Raw genomic sequence first — 14,953 nt, forward strand, 5'->3', positions numbered from 1 at the left:
GGCTGGGGAACCTGGTTCAGGTGCCAGCCTCCCCCATGCTGGCAGCTTCCTTAACACTGAAAGCTTTTCTCCCCAACCTGCCCTTAAGGTTGAGGCCCATCCTCAAATCCAGCAGCTTGTGAGTGGAGAGGCCCTGGTGGTGGCGTTTTGGGGAGTCAAACTACTTGGGGGATGTTTGGCAGATGATCCCCCAAAGCAGGTGGTGAAGAAGAGAACCAGCCCTGGGGTGGGGGTGTTGGGGGAACTTACAGGAGCTGAGTCAATTTTTTTCCACTGAGAGCGGAAGCATCCCAAGTGTGACAGAGTGGACAATGTGTTGATGTGGGTGACTGTTGGGGGGAGGGGCAGGGCCTGGGAGGGTTCTGCAGGGTGCTCTCCTGCCAGAGGATGTTCCTGGGTGGATTTCACTAAGATGCTGCAGAGTAAGGGGCTCCTTACCACATGGGTGAGGAAAGGGGTGTATTCCTGTGGGAAGGGGGTGCCCATAACGTGGCTAGCTCCCAGGAGGGCTGCAGCAGGTCCCAGCAGACCCCTCCAGAGGTACAAATCTGCACACCCTCAAATCACCCTGAGCCTACCCGCCCCCCGACCCTACCAGCCCACCTCCTTCATGCCCAGGCCCTCTCTCCTAACAGAGGCTGTGTAAGACTGGGGGACTGGGGGAGATGGGAACATATCCTGGAGTCTACCCTGATGACCAAGGAGTCCAGGACATGGCATGGGAGGGTGGTGTTCCTGGACCACTGTGCTGGCTCCACAAGGGACACAGGCCTTAAAAGCTCCAAGGCTGGGGGCCCCTGGGGAAACAAAGGCCAGACCAGACTGTCCCAGGGCAGGGACACTTCCTCAGGAAGGAAGGAAGTGAGCACAGCCCAGTAGGAGGGAGTGGGGAAGCACAGCCATGACCCCCATTGTTTCCAGCTTTGGGGTCAGCTAGGGCAGGCCCAGCACAGGGAGTTCCCCCACACTGGGACAGTGGTGATGGGCTGCCACCCAGCATGGCAGAACCCTGGCCTTGGGGCAGTCAGTGGGAGGGACAGTGGAGGACGACGATAGGGCCTTATGCCTGGCATCTTACTGGGGAAACGGGAAGGTGCCCAAAGAAAAACTACAAGTCCAGGCTGCAGAGGGTGATCCTGCTTCACACTTGACAAGTTTAAACCTCCAAAAGACAGGTAGGCCAACTTCCCAGACCCAGCAGCCTGTGTCCTTGAACTCCCTCCTCCCTTACTGGGAGATGGGCTGATGGCCAAGGGCTAGGCCTAGTAGAGAACCAGCCTCATAGCAGGACCTGAGAAGTGTAGGCCAAATGTCCACAGGGAGCAGACTGCAGGTGAGAAGACAGGGCAGAAAGGACCAGAGGAAGTATTGGGTAGCTGAGCTTTACCTGCTGGAACAGAAGCCCCAAGCCTACTCTCCTGGTAGTGCAAGTAGGTTTGGGCTGCAGAGCCTCGCAGTAGGTCAAGGGCAGTGGTACCCACTTGGCTGCTGTCCACCTAAGGCTGGGCCTTGGAGGTCCATGGGGCTCAGGCTGTGACCTCATGTGGCGTCAGCTGGCACAGCTGGGGGCAGGACAACTGTTCCAGACCTATGTGTGGTCACACTCTCACCTCAGGTCAGGCAGATGGGGCCAATCCCTACTGAGGTACTCCAGGGCCTTCCAATTCCAGGGGTCCCCGCTTATTGAACACAATACACAAGTATGAATGGCTCTCCATCCTGAGGGGGTCTGCAATGAGGTCTGTGTGAATACACTGCCACCTGCTGATTGTAGCTGGAATGGCCGCAGGCTAGGCTCATGCTCACTCTGGGCCTCGCTGGAGATGTGGGCAACAAGAGTCCCCCACCCAGGCCCACCTACTATGCCCAGGTGGTGGTCTAGATACTGGGTATCAAGCCTCAGAGATGTCATTCTTGTATGCAGGGTCTACAAATAATTTTATTGAACAAATAACACAACAGCCTTCCTAGATTGAGGGCTACCCTCCCCAAGCCATTTCTCACACGCTTGAAGAACAGAGTTTGCACAGTAAGGAATTAAAAAAAAAAAAAAGTCATTTTTATGTAGAAATCAGACTCTGCCCCAACATCATGGACTAGACTATTTACAAGCTTTCACATTTTAAGTATTCCTTTATGATTGTTCTCTCCTTTCTGTCCCTACCCAGGGCTCCAGTACTTTTCTCTTACTGATCCTGAAGGGATGGGTATACTGTAGGGGAATGGGTGGTGGGCTCCTCAGAGCTTCTGGCACCAGCCACAGGGTGCTGTTCCTTATCACAGGGTGGTGGATGTGTAAGGGCAAGGGGGATTAGACACAGTAGGTGGGATGTGGCAACACCCCATAGGCACAGGCATCCAGAGCCCTTCCTGATCCCCATCCTATGCCCTCTCAGTTGGGGTAGGGGTCAACAACTAGTTGCAGTGGGGAGGGATCAGCCCAGCCCGGGGTAGAGGGAGAAACCTCCCACACCTATTAACAGCCAGCAAACTGTCCATCCATCTGGGGGTGGGAACAGATGGGCAGGTAGGCAGGAAGAATCAGGCTTGTTCTGCCCCCAGCTTCTGTCCAACACAGGAGGAATCGAGGTAGCAAACGGCTGAAATGCTCCAACGAGAGGGTGAAGGAAGTGAGGGAAAGGAAGTTCCCACTTGTGTACAGCTCCCACAGCCCTGGGGCTGGAAAAAGGCAGACCTTACTTGTAAAGTGCTGTAGCCTCCAGCAGGGCTGGGCCCTAGGCAAGCTTGGAAGAATGCAGGCCAGGCAAGGGCACAGGAACCAGGCATTCCTGAACAGCATATGCCCTGCCATGCTCCTTGTAGGGATTGCTGGGAAAGGTGGACTGGTAACTCCGCCATCAGCCCTTGCCAGCCACCAGCCACCTCTTGTCCACATACAAACCAGCACCCAACCAGCATTGTAGGACTGCCCTGCTCACAGTTGAAGGTTCCAGGCCAGTGGAGTTTATTCACGGTTGTGGCCTCAGCCTAGGTTCCTCAGTGGAAGCCACACCTTGAGCCTGGGGGTTTCTTGCTGGGGCAGGGGGTGTTTATGCCTGCCACCCCCCAGGCTCACACCTCATAGAGGATCACAGGGAAATCCACGTGGATGCGGGGGGGATCCAGCTTCACGATGCCCTGCCATGGAAACAGAGGCTAGTGAGGGCCAGCTCAGGGCCCCTACTCCAGGAAGCCTTCCTGTTCCTCCCAGCTCCTCCCCCAAGAGCCCCCACCATAAGAGCAGACCCCATCTGGGTCTACCTGCACATAATCAACATAGGCTCTATGACCACTGCCCAGCCCCTCACCTGAGGAATCAGGTTCTTATGTACCCGCCTCAGCTTGGCCCGCTTCTGCCCGTTCTTGGTGACGATTGTCTCCTCATAGAACTCGTGAGCCAGATCCCCATCCTCGTCATAGAACATGGAGCTGTGCAGAGGGAGAGGGGAACGGGCTGGGCTGGAGCCCCAACCTAGTCATGGCAAATGCCACAGACCACAGGGAAGTATGCCCTCCCCCAAATGGGGAGGAACAACCTTGGTGGGAGGAAGGGAGGTTAGTATGCCTGGAGAATCCCTTGCTTAGTATCTGGGGTATACCAAAAGGAAGTGGGGAGTGGGGTGGTGGCCAGTGCTACTCTGTCAGATTATGAGAAGAGAGGCCATACCAAAAAATCACTGGTTTGTTCAGCAAGAGTAGCCGTTCCATCAGGCCCTTGCCTTCACCCAGGGCTTCTAGAGTGGGCAGGATGGTGGCCTGGGCATGTTGGTCTCACTCCAGAAGACACTGCTGGCCCAGGGCCAAAGCCTGAGATAGCAGATGCCTGAGCTAGGAGGGAGCCTAAAGGGAAAAAGCCTGCATCCTCCCCCATCCAGGTGGTTGATGCAGCCAAACTGCCACTGTTGGGGTCCCCCTAGTATCTACAGCCAAATCTCCAGCATCACCTGAGTGTCACTCCCCAGGGCCCATCACAGCGAGGCCAATCGAATGCTCCTGTCTGGGCCGCTTGGGGGAGGGGGGAGGTCAGTGCTCCAGATCTGGGAAACATACCTGGGTGAGGGTCTTTTTCCCCAGGCCCCATCCCCAACGCTGGGGGCCAGTCCTGCTTTCCCGGCCACTACCCAGAGAGGTCCAACCCCACCACTGTGGGGAACGTAAACAGACAAAACAGAGGGTCATTCTCCCCGAGAGAGAACTGGAGGTGAGGGAGGATAGGAGCCTTCAGCTTGCAGGCTGGGATGGATGGGATGAAAGGAAGAGGTTCTGAAGTCTCAGGGAGGCCCTATCTTAGCTTCACCGTGAGGAGGGCCTGCCCACGGACAAGCCTCAGGCCCACTCTTCTCCTCGGGAGACCTTCAGAGCAGCCAGGCCGCCAGGAACCGACTGCTCGGCTTTCCCCACCCCTTGTTCCTCTGGGAGCCTGAAATATGGGAACCGTCCTGACTCGGGTGTAGGGGGTACAGCGGCGGGAGCGCCCCATGACGCGGGGCACCCAGCCGCCCGTCTGTCCTCCCGGGGTCGGAACCCCACGCCCTTACCCGCGGCGCGTGAATACGAAGGGGGGCACGACTCGGCCTCGCGGTCGCACCAAAGCTTGCTCAGCGACAGCCGCCTCCGGGCCGCCGCCCCCCGCCGCCGAGGCGAAGGGCCACAGGCCCCGAGCTTTGGAGCCGCTGGCGCCCATGTCAGGGCCGCCGGCGCATGGCGGGCCCCGCGGCAGCTTCGCTCTCACAGGACCGTCCGCGCCGCCATGCCCCGCCTAGGCCTCCGCTCGCAGGTGCCGCCGCCGCCGCCTTCCGCAGGCTCCGCTGTCTCCACGGAAACCTCACTTCCGCTTCCGAACACTGCGTATGCTCCTGCCTCTGATTGGCTGCTTCTCTCGTCGGTCCGCGGGGCTGGGCTAATAGCTGCCCTCAGATGCTAGGTATCCCAGCATGCACTGCGAGACGTCAGGTCCCAGCAGGCCACGCCCTCTCCAGCTGGGGCAGCTCACAGTCTGCAAAGCGGTGGCTGTGTCCTCCACCTGGTTTCTTCGGCTTGTACTGCGGCTCCGAAGTCCCCGACCCCCAGAGGTCAGGCTCAGCGAGCCTACCCAACCAAAGCAGCACTTTAGGGCCTGACCCTAGGCCAGTTTGGGCAGTGCCCGTCTGCCCTCATTCTATCCCCACACCGTTTTTACGATCCCCACTGTGGCACGTGGCAAAGAAACTGAACCTAAGGAAAATTAAGGAATTGCCTTAATGTAGTTGTATATCTACATTCAGGGCTGAAGAACTTCAAATTCAGAATTCTTTCCAGATCCACCAGAAGCCATGCTTCATGAAGGCAAGAGTTAACATATCTGTACCTTCGGTGCCATGAGCAGTGTCTGATCCACAGTAGTTATCTCAATATTTGGTGAAGCGCCTTCCACAGCTTGGAGTGTGTGGTTTCCCTAAGCTCTGGCTGCAGCCGATGTTCTTTCCCCCACCACGACCTGAGCCCCGGGTTTGAGTGATGACTCAGTACATATCCATACACCACATCCTTCACAAATTTGTCCCATGGTCCCACTTGAAAAGGTGCTCTGAGCCTGTCCATCAACCTCGGCAGCCACTGGCATGAGGGGCAACTGCAGATGAGGGCCCATAATAAAGAATCCAAAAGCAGGAGAATTCTTAAATCTTTATTTAGCCAATTCTCTCAGACCCCAGGCCCTGATGACTGTCACCCCCACCCCTTCCCCCACAGGAGGCATTCAACTGAGGCCACAAAATATTACATACATTCGCACACATCATCAAAAATACCCAAGGGAAAGACCCTGGCTTTGACTGGCAAACAAGGCACAGACCTGGGACAGTGCCCACACTCACACAGACCCTGGCACAGGGACATCCTCCTTGGAGGAGGCAGAGGCACTGTTGTTGCACCATGAGCCAGCACTCCCTGACCCCAGGGTGTGTGAGGAGCCAGAGGGTGCTGTAGAGGGAACCCTAGACTCTTTCTTGATGCCTGTCTTACCTTAAACACCCACCCTCGGTTCTGATAGGACTGTCCTGAGACCCCATCCAAGACCCGAAACACACAACCTTTCACCATAGGTGAGGGCCCTCATCCCTGCAAACATGACCCTATTCTGTTTGTAGGGTCTCCAAGATTCTCATATCTGAGACACAAATTAAGGAGACTTCTGTCTCCTCTACCCCTGCTGCAAGCTTGGAGCAGCTTCCCAGGGCAACCCTGGCCCACCATGACCCAGTACACAAAGGGCAGAAGGATGTAGAGCCATGCTCTGCTACACCCACTGGTGGACACAGGGGGCCAGCTCCTTCGCTGTTCTCTGGGCTCATTCCCCCAGCAAGAGAGGGCCTCCATGCACACTCATTCCTCGGGCCACATGGCCCTTTGCACACTCACACGGCACGCCCTTGGCGCTGCCTACTCTCCTCCTTCCACCCAGGGGTACGAGAGGTCACCCCAGGGGGCAGGCATGCAGGGCTTCCTGGATCTTCTGGCGGCAATACGAGTACTTCTGCAGGATCTGGCGGAGATGTTCCTCTTCCTCCCGCTGCAGGATGCGTAGGAAGTTGTGTAGCTCAGGCATGCTGAAAGCATCCCACTGTAGGGGGAGAAGGGAGACACAGGCTACAGCAGGCCACTGCCAAACCAGCAGGCTCTCCCCAAAGAACACCAGTGCATCCCGATCACACAACTAGGATGGGGCTTTCTAATGTCAGGTTCTTGCCTGAATGGTCTGTGTTAGGATTGCCAACAACAATCCATATAGAAGATGGGCCCCACAAAGTAGGGCACTCACCTCGTGGACAGGCAACCAAACCAAACATTCCCTAGTTACTTTTGAACAGGTCATGCCCACTCTCTCTGAGTTTGATCTCACTCTGCAGATGCACTACCTTGGAGCTGTACAGCTTCCAGGTAAAAGGTTCTAATGCCTGAAGCGGGTGCCTGCATGTTGTCCCGTGCCCATCTGTGTGGCTTTGACCTGGCCTGAGATCAGAATGCCATCAGATGGACTCCTGCATCTCCTGAGGACTTTCCACAATAGGAAAGAGCAGTGCGCCAAGACAGTTCTTCCTGGCTTCTTGGGACAAGCCCTAGACCTTGGCATGAGTTTCCTGGAAGCCTTCACTTTAGCTATAAGGCTCATGTATTCCTGGAGAGGCTTTGCAGGGCTTGTCTGCAGCCCTATTCCTCTTTCAAGCCTGCAACCCACCAGTCCTGCCCAGTCACAACCAAGAAACTAAGGAGGGCTGTTACTCACGTTCACCTCCCCAGAGTCATTCTCCTTCAGGACAAAGCTTAGGGCCTTCTCACTGGGCCCTGCAAGGAGCCGTAGCCGTAGGGGCTGCTCATCATCTGACAGCTTCCGGAGGTACACTGAGAGCCAGGCAGGGGGAAGGGAGTGTTTGATTAGAAGCAGACCCAGCCCCCTCAGCTCCTACGTGCACAGGCACATGCATATATACCCTCACACATGGTGGGGTGGGGTGGGAAGCCCACCTTGGCCATGGCGCTCAGCCCGCTCAAAAAGTGCAAACTTGCGGGGGTCATCCACCACCAAGAACTTGCGCAGCAGGGCCTCGATGACCTCGCGTGCCCGTGTGCGTGACAAGACATGCAGGTGCTTGACAGCATCCTTGGGCAGGTAGAAGGAGGTGCGGCGTTTCACAGCTGTACCCCGCCCTGGGCCCCGCCGGGCATCCTGCAAGGAGGGTGGCTTCTTGCTGGCGGGAACTGAGACAGGGCGCACCAGCTTCAGTTGAACCTTGATGAAGCCTGTGTAGGAGCCATCCTTGTTCTAAAGAGGAGAAACCAAACCATGACTAGATGCCAGATGAGATGGAACAGACTTGGGCACTACCAGTCCACTTGGGGCTAGGCTGGGTGTGAATAAATCACTGCTAGGGTCTACCCAAGAATACCTCAGCTGTGACCCTTTGGGCATCAGGCAAACAGTTGGGTTCCTGTCTCTCTCCAAAACAGGCTGTCAACTCACCAGGCTCATGAACAAGTTGCTGTTGATCTGGCCATTGTACTCCTTGATCTTCTGCTCAATCTCAGCCTGAGAAAGGTCAGGTGTCTCCCACTCCACGGGCTCATCCTGAAAGATGGGCAAGCATGGACATAGGATCCTTATGAAACCCATTCCTCTGCAATGCATGTCACGGGCAAGGAGGTAAGCCCTGGGTGGACCACTCTGAAAAATGGCCTGTGGGAAGCCTTTGGAAACTGACAACAAAGTTTGAGGCCTGATGAGAAGAACCCATCACTGCCCTTGGTTCTGCATGCTATGGATGGAGACAGCCAAGGCAGAATCATTTGGCTTCTCTGCCACCTGCCTGGAGCCTCCTCAGCACTGGGTGAGGCCCTAAGGATACCTTAAAACCAAGGCAACGAAAAACACAAGGCTAGGAGCCAGGAAAAGACTGGGGACTCTGAAAAGGAACAGCTTGATCCCAGCACCCTAGTTGGATGGGGTCAGGGTGTACCCTGGAGAAGACAGTCCACTTTGCCAGTCTGCCCTGGCCATGGCCCACTGCAGGGTGAGAGGTATGGGGAATGGTACACACCAGGAGCCCAGCCACCAGTGGGCAGGAGGAGAAGGGCAACATCTACAACCTTAACCTCCTTGGTGGGGGACTTGGGCCAGCCCTGCATGTCTCAGACATAGTGAGGAATCCACTATGACATGCCATTTGATCTTGACCCAATCTGCACAAAAGGCAGGCTCAGGCCAGGCTCCAATCTGCCAGAAGTTGGCATGGGCAGCCTCCTGGTAAAGCCTGTCCCACAACTGCCAAACAGGGAGGCTTATGTACCTCCTCTCTGCTGTCTAGAGGTTTAGCCCAAAGGTGTTAGCTTTACCACTCAGCCCTTCCTCTGTTCCTCCAGGGACTGGATTCTTGTCTGAAGGGCGGAGTATGGGCCAGGGCTTCTGCCAAACTCCCTTGGTCCCATTGCATCACCCTTACCTCCTGTTGACGTCAGATAGGCCCTAGTAGGAATGAGAGTGTCACAGACACAGCTGAGATCATCACTGACCAATGCCTTGTCCCAGGGGAGCTCCCATCAGAGGGTCTCCTGCAGAATAAGCTTAACCTTGTGCTCAGCTCTGAGCCCAGGACAGCCAGGCTTCTTCCTGACTACTGCCTTGGAGCGCCCTAAGCTTAAACCATCTCAAGGGGACAACAGGAAGGACAGATGAGGGGGCAGGGTAGAGTCCACAGCCTTTTAGCAGTATGCTCTTTATCTAGAACCTGCTGCTGTTCAGTGGCCAGCAAGTACATGGCACTGAGGACTGAGACTGGGGGAGGGGTGGGAACTGCACCCTATTTGCTTCCCCAAGTTTCCAAAAGTCTCCTAGATGGAAAAGAGCATTGAGAAGTGAAAACTCTAGGGACTTCCCTGGTGGTCCAGTGGTTAAGACCCCACGTTCCCAATGCAGGGGGCTCAAGTTCCATCCCTGGTCAGGGAACTAGATCCTGCATGCTGCAACTAAAAGATCCCGCATGCTGCAACGGAGATCCTGCGTGCCACAACTAAGACCTGGAGCAACCAAATAAATAAACAAGTAAATATTGAAAACAAAAGAAAACAAAAAAACTCTAGCAGAAACCTTGTTGGAGACAGTGGGAAACCCTGTAGGACTAGTAAGAACAAATGGTCTGGACCCTGGAAAACAAGGGATCTGGGAGGTAAAATAAGGGCTGGAGGTTGGGAATAAAGGGTGGATGTGTTTGTTCAGGCCCAAGGAGAGGGCCTGAGACAGGAAGAAGTACCCCAGTGGGAAGGAGTGTCAGGATGGAAGGGGTGCTAGGGGCAGGAGGAAAGCTGAGCAGACTAGTGCCAGGGCAAAAAGGAAGAGAATTCTACTTACACAACAGGGTGATCAAAGAGATGGCACTAACTCATTCCCCTTCCTTGTGATGGCTCTGAGCTCTAGCCTGGGTCCTTCCTCTTCCCTTCCTGGGTTATCCAGGAGCCCTGAGCTGGGATGCAGTGACCTCAGTTCCAGCCCCTTCCCTTCTCCAGGTGAACCTCCCTCAGTATCTTTATTCATAAAACAAGGGACTTGGACTGGAGGTACTGCACTGTCCTCCCAGGATTCTAGAGGAGGAAGAGTATCTTTTTCCATTTTCCGAAGCTGACTGCTAGAGGAGGATTCCAACAGCTGTCCCAGAGGGATACCATGGAATTTCCCTTCTGCGACACTATAGCCACCCACCTTCTACTCTGCCACTGTCCATAGTGACTGATGGTTTTATTTTACATACAACTTGGGATGCCCCAGCCTCCTTTTCAATTGGTTAGTGTCTTGTGGTTTTCTCACCTTTCCACAATGGAAGATGGCTCAGGCCTGAGTGACACACGGACAGTCCCAGGGATCCACACTCAAACCTTGTACCCAAACTCTGGGCTCAGCTTTCCAGGTATAGAATTTTCCCCTAAAGAGTTATCCACAACTCCCTTTTCTTGACTCATGTAAGGAGTTCTGCCCCACTGCTGCCAGGTATACTGAACTTTACTTCATGGTCCCCATCTCTCTTTCCCGATGCCCTGACCAGGGTGCTCTTCTGAGGTGTACCATCTCCGGAACAGTGATCTGAGCCTGGCGGCCACACTCATGGCACACATCACAGAGGTCTCTGATGATGGGGACACCTGGGAGACTCCGAGAGGCACAGCTGCTCCAGCACTGCAATTTATAGTCCTGGATTAGTAACCCCTATCTCTCTTGACCCCTCTCAGGGCATTTTACAATCTAGCCTTCTCCACCTCTTGTGGATAAAGTGCTCCTGGATGCTTACAGTCCAGAACAAGGCTTCCTTCCCATCCATTCCCAGATCCCCTTTCTCCAGGTCCGCTCTAACTTTACTATATATGCTGCCCAAGCGAGCACTCCTGGTCCACTGCAGAGGAGGGGAGGCTCAGAATCTTCCACAGTCCAGTAGCTGGTGACAGGCCAGGACCGGCAAGAGATGGGGACCACGCTGCCTCCATCCAGGAGTGCAAACGGAGGGGCCTGGACCTTCCCTTGCCTCTCTCCTAAACACCCTTCTCAATTCCCGGCGAGGACTCCTCCCCCTCCACTTCCTCCTGGTCCCCCAGAGAGGGGGTGGGAGCGCCCGCACGCGGAAATAGAGGTGTTAGTCTAGACTGCGCAGTCAGCCTTAGTAATCGGTGGATAATGCCTGTCCCTGGTCTACCCCATGCCACTTAGCTGCTTCCCCTGGTTCAACCGGTCTGTGACAGAAACAGCAAGGCCTCAGCTCTCAGTACCGACGCGCTGAAAGCCCAACACACGGTTCCGAGGGCTGGCCCACGCTCACGGCAGGCAACTCGACCCAAGGGCTGCCCACAAGTTCTCGACCAGGCAACTTACTGGGGAGGAGCGGGGTCCCAGCGACCGCCCCCAGCCCGCTTCCCGCAACCCCCGGCCCCCACCTGATCCCGGCGCGGCCTGCGCGCCAGTGAGGTACGCGCTGTGAAGTACTGCTCGAGCTCTGAGTCCGAGTCCTCCTGGCTGCAGTAACCACTGCTTGTCGTGCTACTCCAGGTCATCTCGAAAGAGGGAGTCCCCGCGTCCGCCTCGCCCATCGCCGCGCCCGCCGGTTCCAGTGCGCCCGTAGCCTCCCACCACCGCCCCAGGCGCGTGTGCGCGTGCGCCGGAACCAGTGTCCGCGCCGCAACCGTTAACACTGAAACGTAGACAGCGCGTATCTAGCTCTCATCTCGTTGGAGGACGAATGTCGAAGGGCGGGGCCACACGCGCCTCGCCTCCAGGAATGATCTCATCGCTCTGGCAGCTCAGCTCAGCTCCGCCTCGCAGGCCCCACCTCCCACAGGAAACTAGTTGGAATGTGTGCGCATGTGCACCAGCGTGGCCTCAAGACCGGATGCGGCTGTGGGAAAGTGCGGAAATTGTGCTAGCTCGGAGCCTCGGTGGCTCCGGGCGGTAAGGGCCGAGTCAGCACCACCGGCACCCCTTCGAGCCCGCGCGCAGAATTAGCTACCCTCTGCCGCCAGGAAGTCGGCTATCAGAACGTTCATTGCGCGTAGCGCCAGGCGGCCCTAGGGAACGCCTGCAGTGTGGCCCGCTCGTCAGCGCATACCTGCCTTGCCTGTAAGCTCCCCGGTCCCGCGCTCACCACATTCGTGTCCCGCTCCAGCGCCGGTTCCCAGCCCAGGTCCCGGGGTCCGCAGCAGTCTAGGCAGACGAGCGCGCGGCAACGGTAGTGGCAGGTGAACTTGCAATCTGCAGAGAGGGCTGGCCGTGAGGCGGAGGAACCCCAGCACCAGCTCGGAGAAGCGTCCCGAGGGCAGAAGCGAAGCCCCGGGGTGAAGGCCGTTGCTCGCGGTGTTCTGCATGATCGGCCTTTTTTCAGGCCCCGTTACCGCCCACTGCTACGCAGATCTTAGAGTTGGTCCCCCGGCGTCTTGAAACTGGCGGGAAGGCCTCAGGCGGTTAGGGATCCAGGCCTGCTCAACAGTTGCATTTCTAGAGCCTAGGGCAGAACTTCCCCCTTCCTCATCAGCGTCCCTCCCTCCGCCCACTTACTTGAAGGGAAAAAATTAAATACTTTTAACCCAGTGGCCCCCCTCTAGTTGTCATTTGTTTCTACTCCCCTCACACCAAAAACTTACCAACACTGGTCTACAAACACTCTTAATTCCTCGCCTTCACCCTCTACCCATCCCGGTCAGGCTTGCCCCTCCCTCCAGGAAACTCCTGCGCACCGCCGAATCCGGCGGTCCCGTCTCCGTCTTCACCTCCTCAGCATCGTCTGATGCTTGCTCCCGGGGGCCCCCATTACCCCGGTTTTCCTCCCACCCCCCTGCAGCTCCTGCTCAGCTCCTTTAGTTCTGTTTCAACTTCTAGATCTAATGGTGGAGTGTCCGAGGCTCAGTTCTGATCGCTTCCCTTCTCTGTGTACGCTGACCTACCCCAGATCCAAGGCTTCCATCACTGACCTCCCCACTGAGATCAAATCCTATGTGTCACTATCTTCATTTGGATGTCTAATAAACATTTCAACCCAACATGCCCAGAATTTAACTCACTTTCCTACCCCTTTTAATTCTTCACTTTTCCTCACTCTTACCCTTGCCAGTGTTCCTCAGCTCACCAAAAGTCGCTACCATTCTCCCAGTTGAGGCAAAACAAAACCAAACCACCTCAACTCATCCTTGATTCCGCTCTTGTTTCTGCCTCTGACACACACCCAAATTGTCCTGTTTTTCATTTCCATGGCCACTTTATTTCTCCTTGGGAACACTGCTGTATCCGAGCCCTTGTTCATGCTTTGTGTTCTGTCACAACTCCCGTGCTCCTCCCAGCTGAATAAAGGACAAACTCCTGTACTAGATGAGAGGGTCTCCAGGCACACACAGGCTTGGGACACCTTCCTTAAGTTCCTAAATGGGCCAGAGCAGTGATTCTCAACCCAGGCTGCACATTAGAAGGATCTGTTTTTAAAAATTGCTGGTACACTCCCAGTGATTGAATTAGCAGGTCTGTGGTAGGGTCCAAGCATTGGAGGGCTGTAAAAGCATTCCAAGTGATTCTAGCTGGTATATAGCCAGTGGTAGAGCAACCTCTGCTTGCTGGTGATTCCTGGGAGGGCAGAAGCACCAGCTAGTGTGTGGCTGTGTTTCATGTTTTAGCACCTGGTTGACTGAACTTGCAATAGGTATCTGCTAAATACTCAAAACTCCTGCTTGCAGCGGGCCCACCCAAGGTTCTGACTTTTTCCAGGCCTTCTCCCATAGGTGAGTAAATTCCCTTCACGGCAAGGATTCTGCAGCAGGACTTGGCGAGTGAATCTTTGGGAAGGGACGGGTGTGGGAATATGAACTCAGAGACTGGTAGGCACAATGCCTTTCTCAAGAAGGGCCAAGGCACCCTTTAAAATTGAAAGCAGCACCTTGTTATTCACAGGCAACAGCCTCTGCCTATGTCCCAGACACAGGTGGAGCTTGGCAAGGTTATAAACCATCGGCCCGCACTCTCTTATGCTATGGGGTAAAGGTAACGGACCTTGTCCGTGGGAACTGAACCCGCCAACCCCCTCCGTCCCAACGGCCCTCAGCGACGGTGCTGCCCCTTGGCCACCCGTTTGTCTCCCGCCAGCGCACAGGGCCGCTACTCACGTGCGCACTGCAGGCCCTTGCGCACGACGCCCCAGATGAAGTCGCCACAGAGGTCGCACCATGTGTGCGTAGTGGGCCCCGCGGGCTGGAAGCGGTGGCCGCGGCCTGGGACCAGCTGCCTTGCGGCGTTGCGCGCTGTGCCCGGCGCGATGCGAAGCGCGTTGGCACGCTCAAGCCGGGTGCGGCCCGGGGCGGCGCACCGCGCGGGTGCCAGGTCCCGCAGCTCAATGAGCTCAGGCTCAGCGGACATGGCCCTGTCGGGCCAGGAGTCCCGCCGGCTCTGGGCTCAAGCGAGCGCGGGGCGGGCGGGGCAGCGGGGCGGGCCCCGATGCGGTGCCGCCCCCGGGATTCAGGCAGAGCGGCGGGAGAGCGGAGGAGAGAGGCGCAATGGAAACCTGGGCGCCCGGGCTGTGTCGGCCCGCAGGCGGAGTGGGGCGGCGGGCTCAGCGAGGGGCTGCTCTCGCGGAGTCCCCGCCCTCCGTTTCCTATCCTCCCTTCATCTAGCGAGCAATTCCCCTCCCCCTAACAACCACGACGACCTCAAAGGGCCACGCGGAAACAGGCGTGTTTCTGGAAGCTAGCTTTACTGTACTGGAGGAAGAGGGTCCTCACATCCGATCCTTGCCCCCGGCCCAGGCCTCCTGCCCCAGCTTGCTGAGGCTGCACCCTAAGCCTACCCGCCGGATGGAGCAGGAAGTGGCGAGCGCTTTGCTGGGGGAGATGGGTCAGCAGCTCTTCCCGTCTGCTATCCTCACCACCTGGGAGGCTGGGGCGCTTGCAGAGGCCGGACTGAGATCCA

The 14,953-nt window shown here is 56.5% G+C and overlaps 2 protein-coding genes across 4 annotated transcripts; both read right to left on the reverse strand.

Moving 5' to 3' along the window:
• Nucleotides 1–1,926: 1,926 nt before the first annotated feature.
• TUSC2 (tumor suppressor 2, mitochondrial calcium regulator) lies at nt 1,927–4,804 on the reverse strand. The gene is made up of 3 exons (XM_082664215.1): nt 4,539–4,804; nt 3,309–3,429; nt 1,927–3,138 (listed from the first exon to the last, which is right to left on the reverse strand). Exons 1-3 carry the CDS (start codon nt 4,682–4,684, stop codon nt 3,073–3,075), a joined length of 333 nt encoding a protein of 110 aa, XP_082520341.1. The 5' UTR covers nt 4,685–4,804; the 3' UTR covers nt 1,927–3,072.
• Nucleotides 4,805–5,678: 874 nt separating this feature from the next.
• On the reverse strand, nt 5,679–14,404 carry RASSF1 (Ras association domain family member 1; the record flags this gene model as incomplete). Of its 3 annotated transcripts, none has more annotated exons than XM_082664743.1 (6): nt 5,679–6,601; nt 7,265–7,380; nt 7,504–7,801; nt 8,000–8,104; nt 12,153–12,259; nt 14,155–14,404. In XM_082664743.1, 6 exons carry the CDS (start codon nt 14,402–14,404, stop codon nt 6,455–6,457), a joined length of 1,023 nt encoding a protein of 340 aa, XP_082520869.1. In that variant the 3' UTR covers nt 5,679–6,454. The 3 variants fall into 3 exon arrangements, with proteins under 3 accessions (XP_082520869.1, XP_082520868.1, XP_082520870.1); XM_082664742.1 differs by having other exon boundaries at nt 12,153–12,271; XM_082664744.1 differs by lacking the exons at nt 12,153–12,259; nt 14,155–14,404 and adding an exon at nt 11,449–11,679.
• Between the last annotated feature and the right edge of the window lie 549 nt (nt 14,405–14,953).

The sequence above is a fragment of the Grampus griseus genome (genome assembly GCF_964374135.1).
Source record: "Grampus griseus genome assembly, chromosome: 10".
In the NCBI taxonomy this organism is placed as follows: domain Eukaryota; kingdom Metazoa; phylum Chordata; class Mammalia; order Artiodactyla; family Delphinidae; genus Grampus; species Grampus griseus.

Bases quoted from the DNA above. Each gene is read 5' to 3' on its own strand.
- TUSC2 (XM_082664215.1), bottom strand. From the start codon at position 4,684: ATGGGCGCCAGCGGCTCCAAAGCTCGGGGCCTGTGGCCCTTCGCCTCG. The intron at 3,430-4,538 runs GTAAGGGCGTGG...CCCTCTGCACAG, and splicing joins TTCGTATTCACGCGCCGCGG to CTCCATGTTCTATGACGAGG. The intron at 3,139-3,308 runs GTGAGGGGCTGG...TTTCCATGGCAG, and splicing joins ATAAGAACCTGATTCCTCAG to GGCATCGTGAAGCTGGATCC.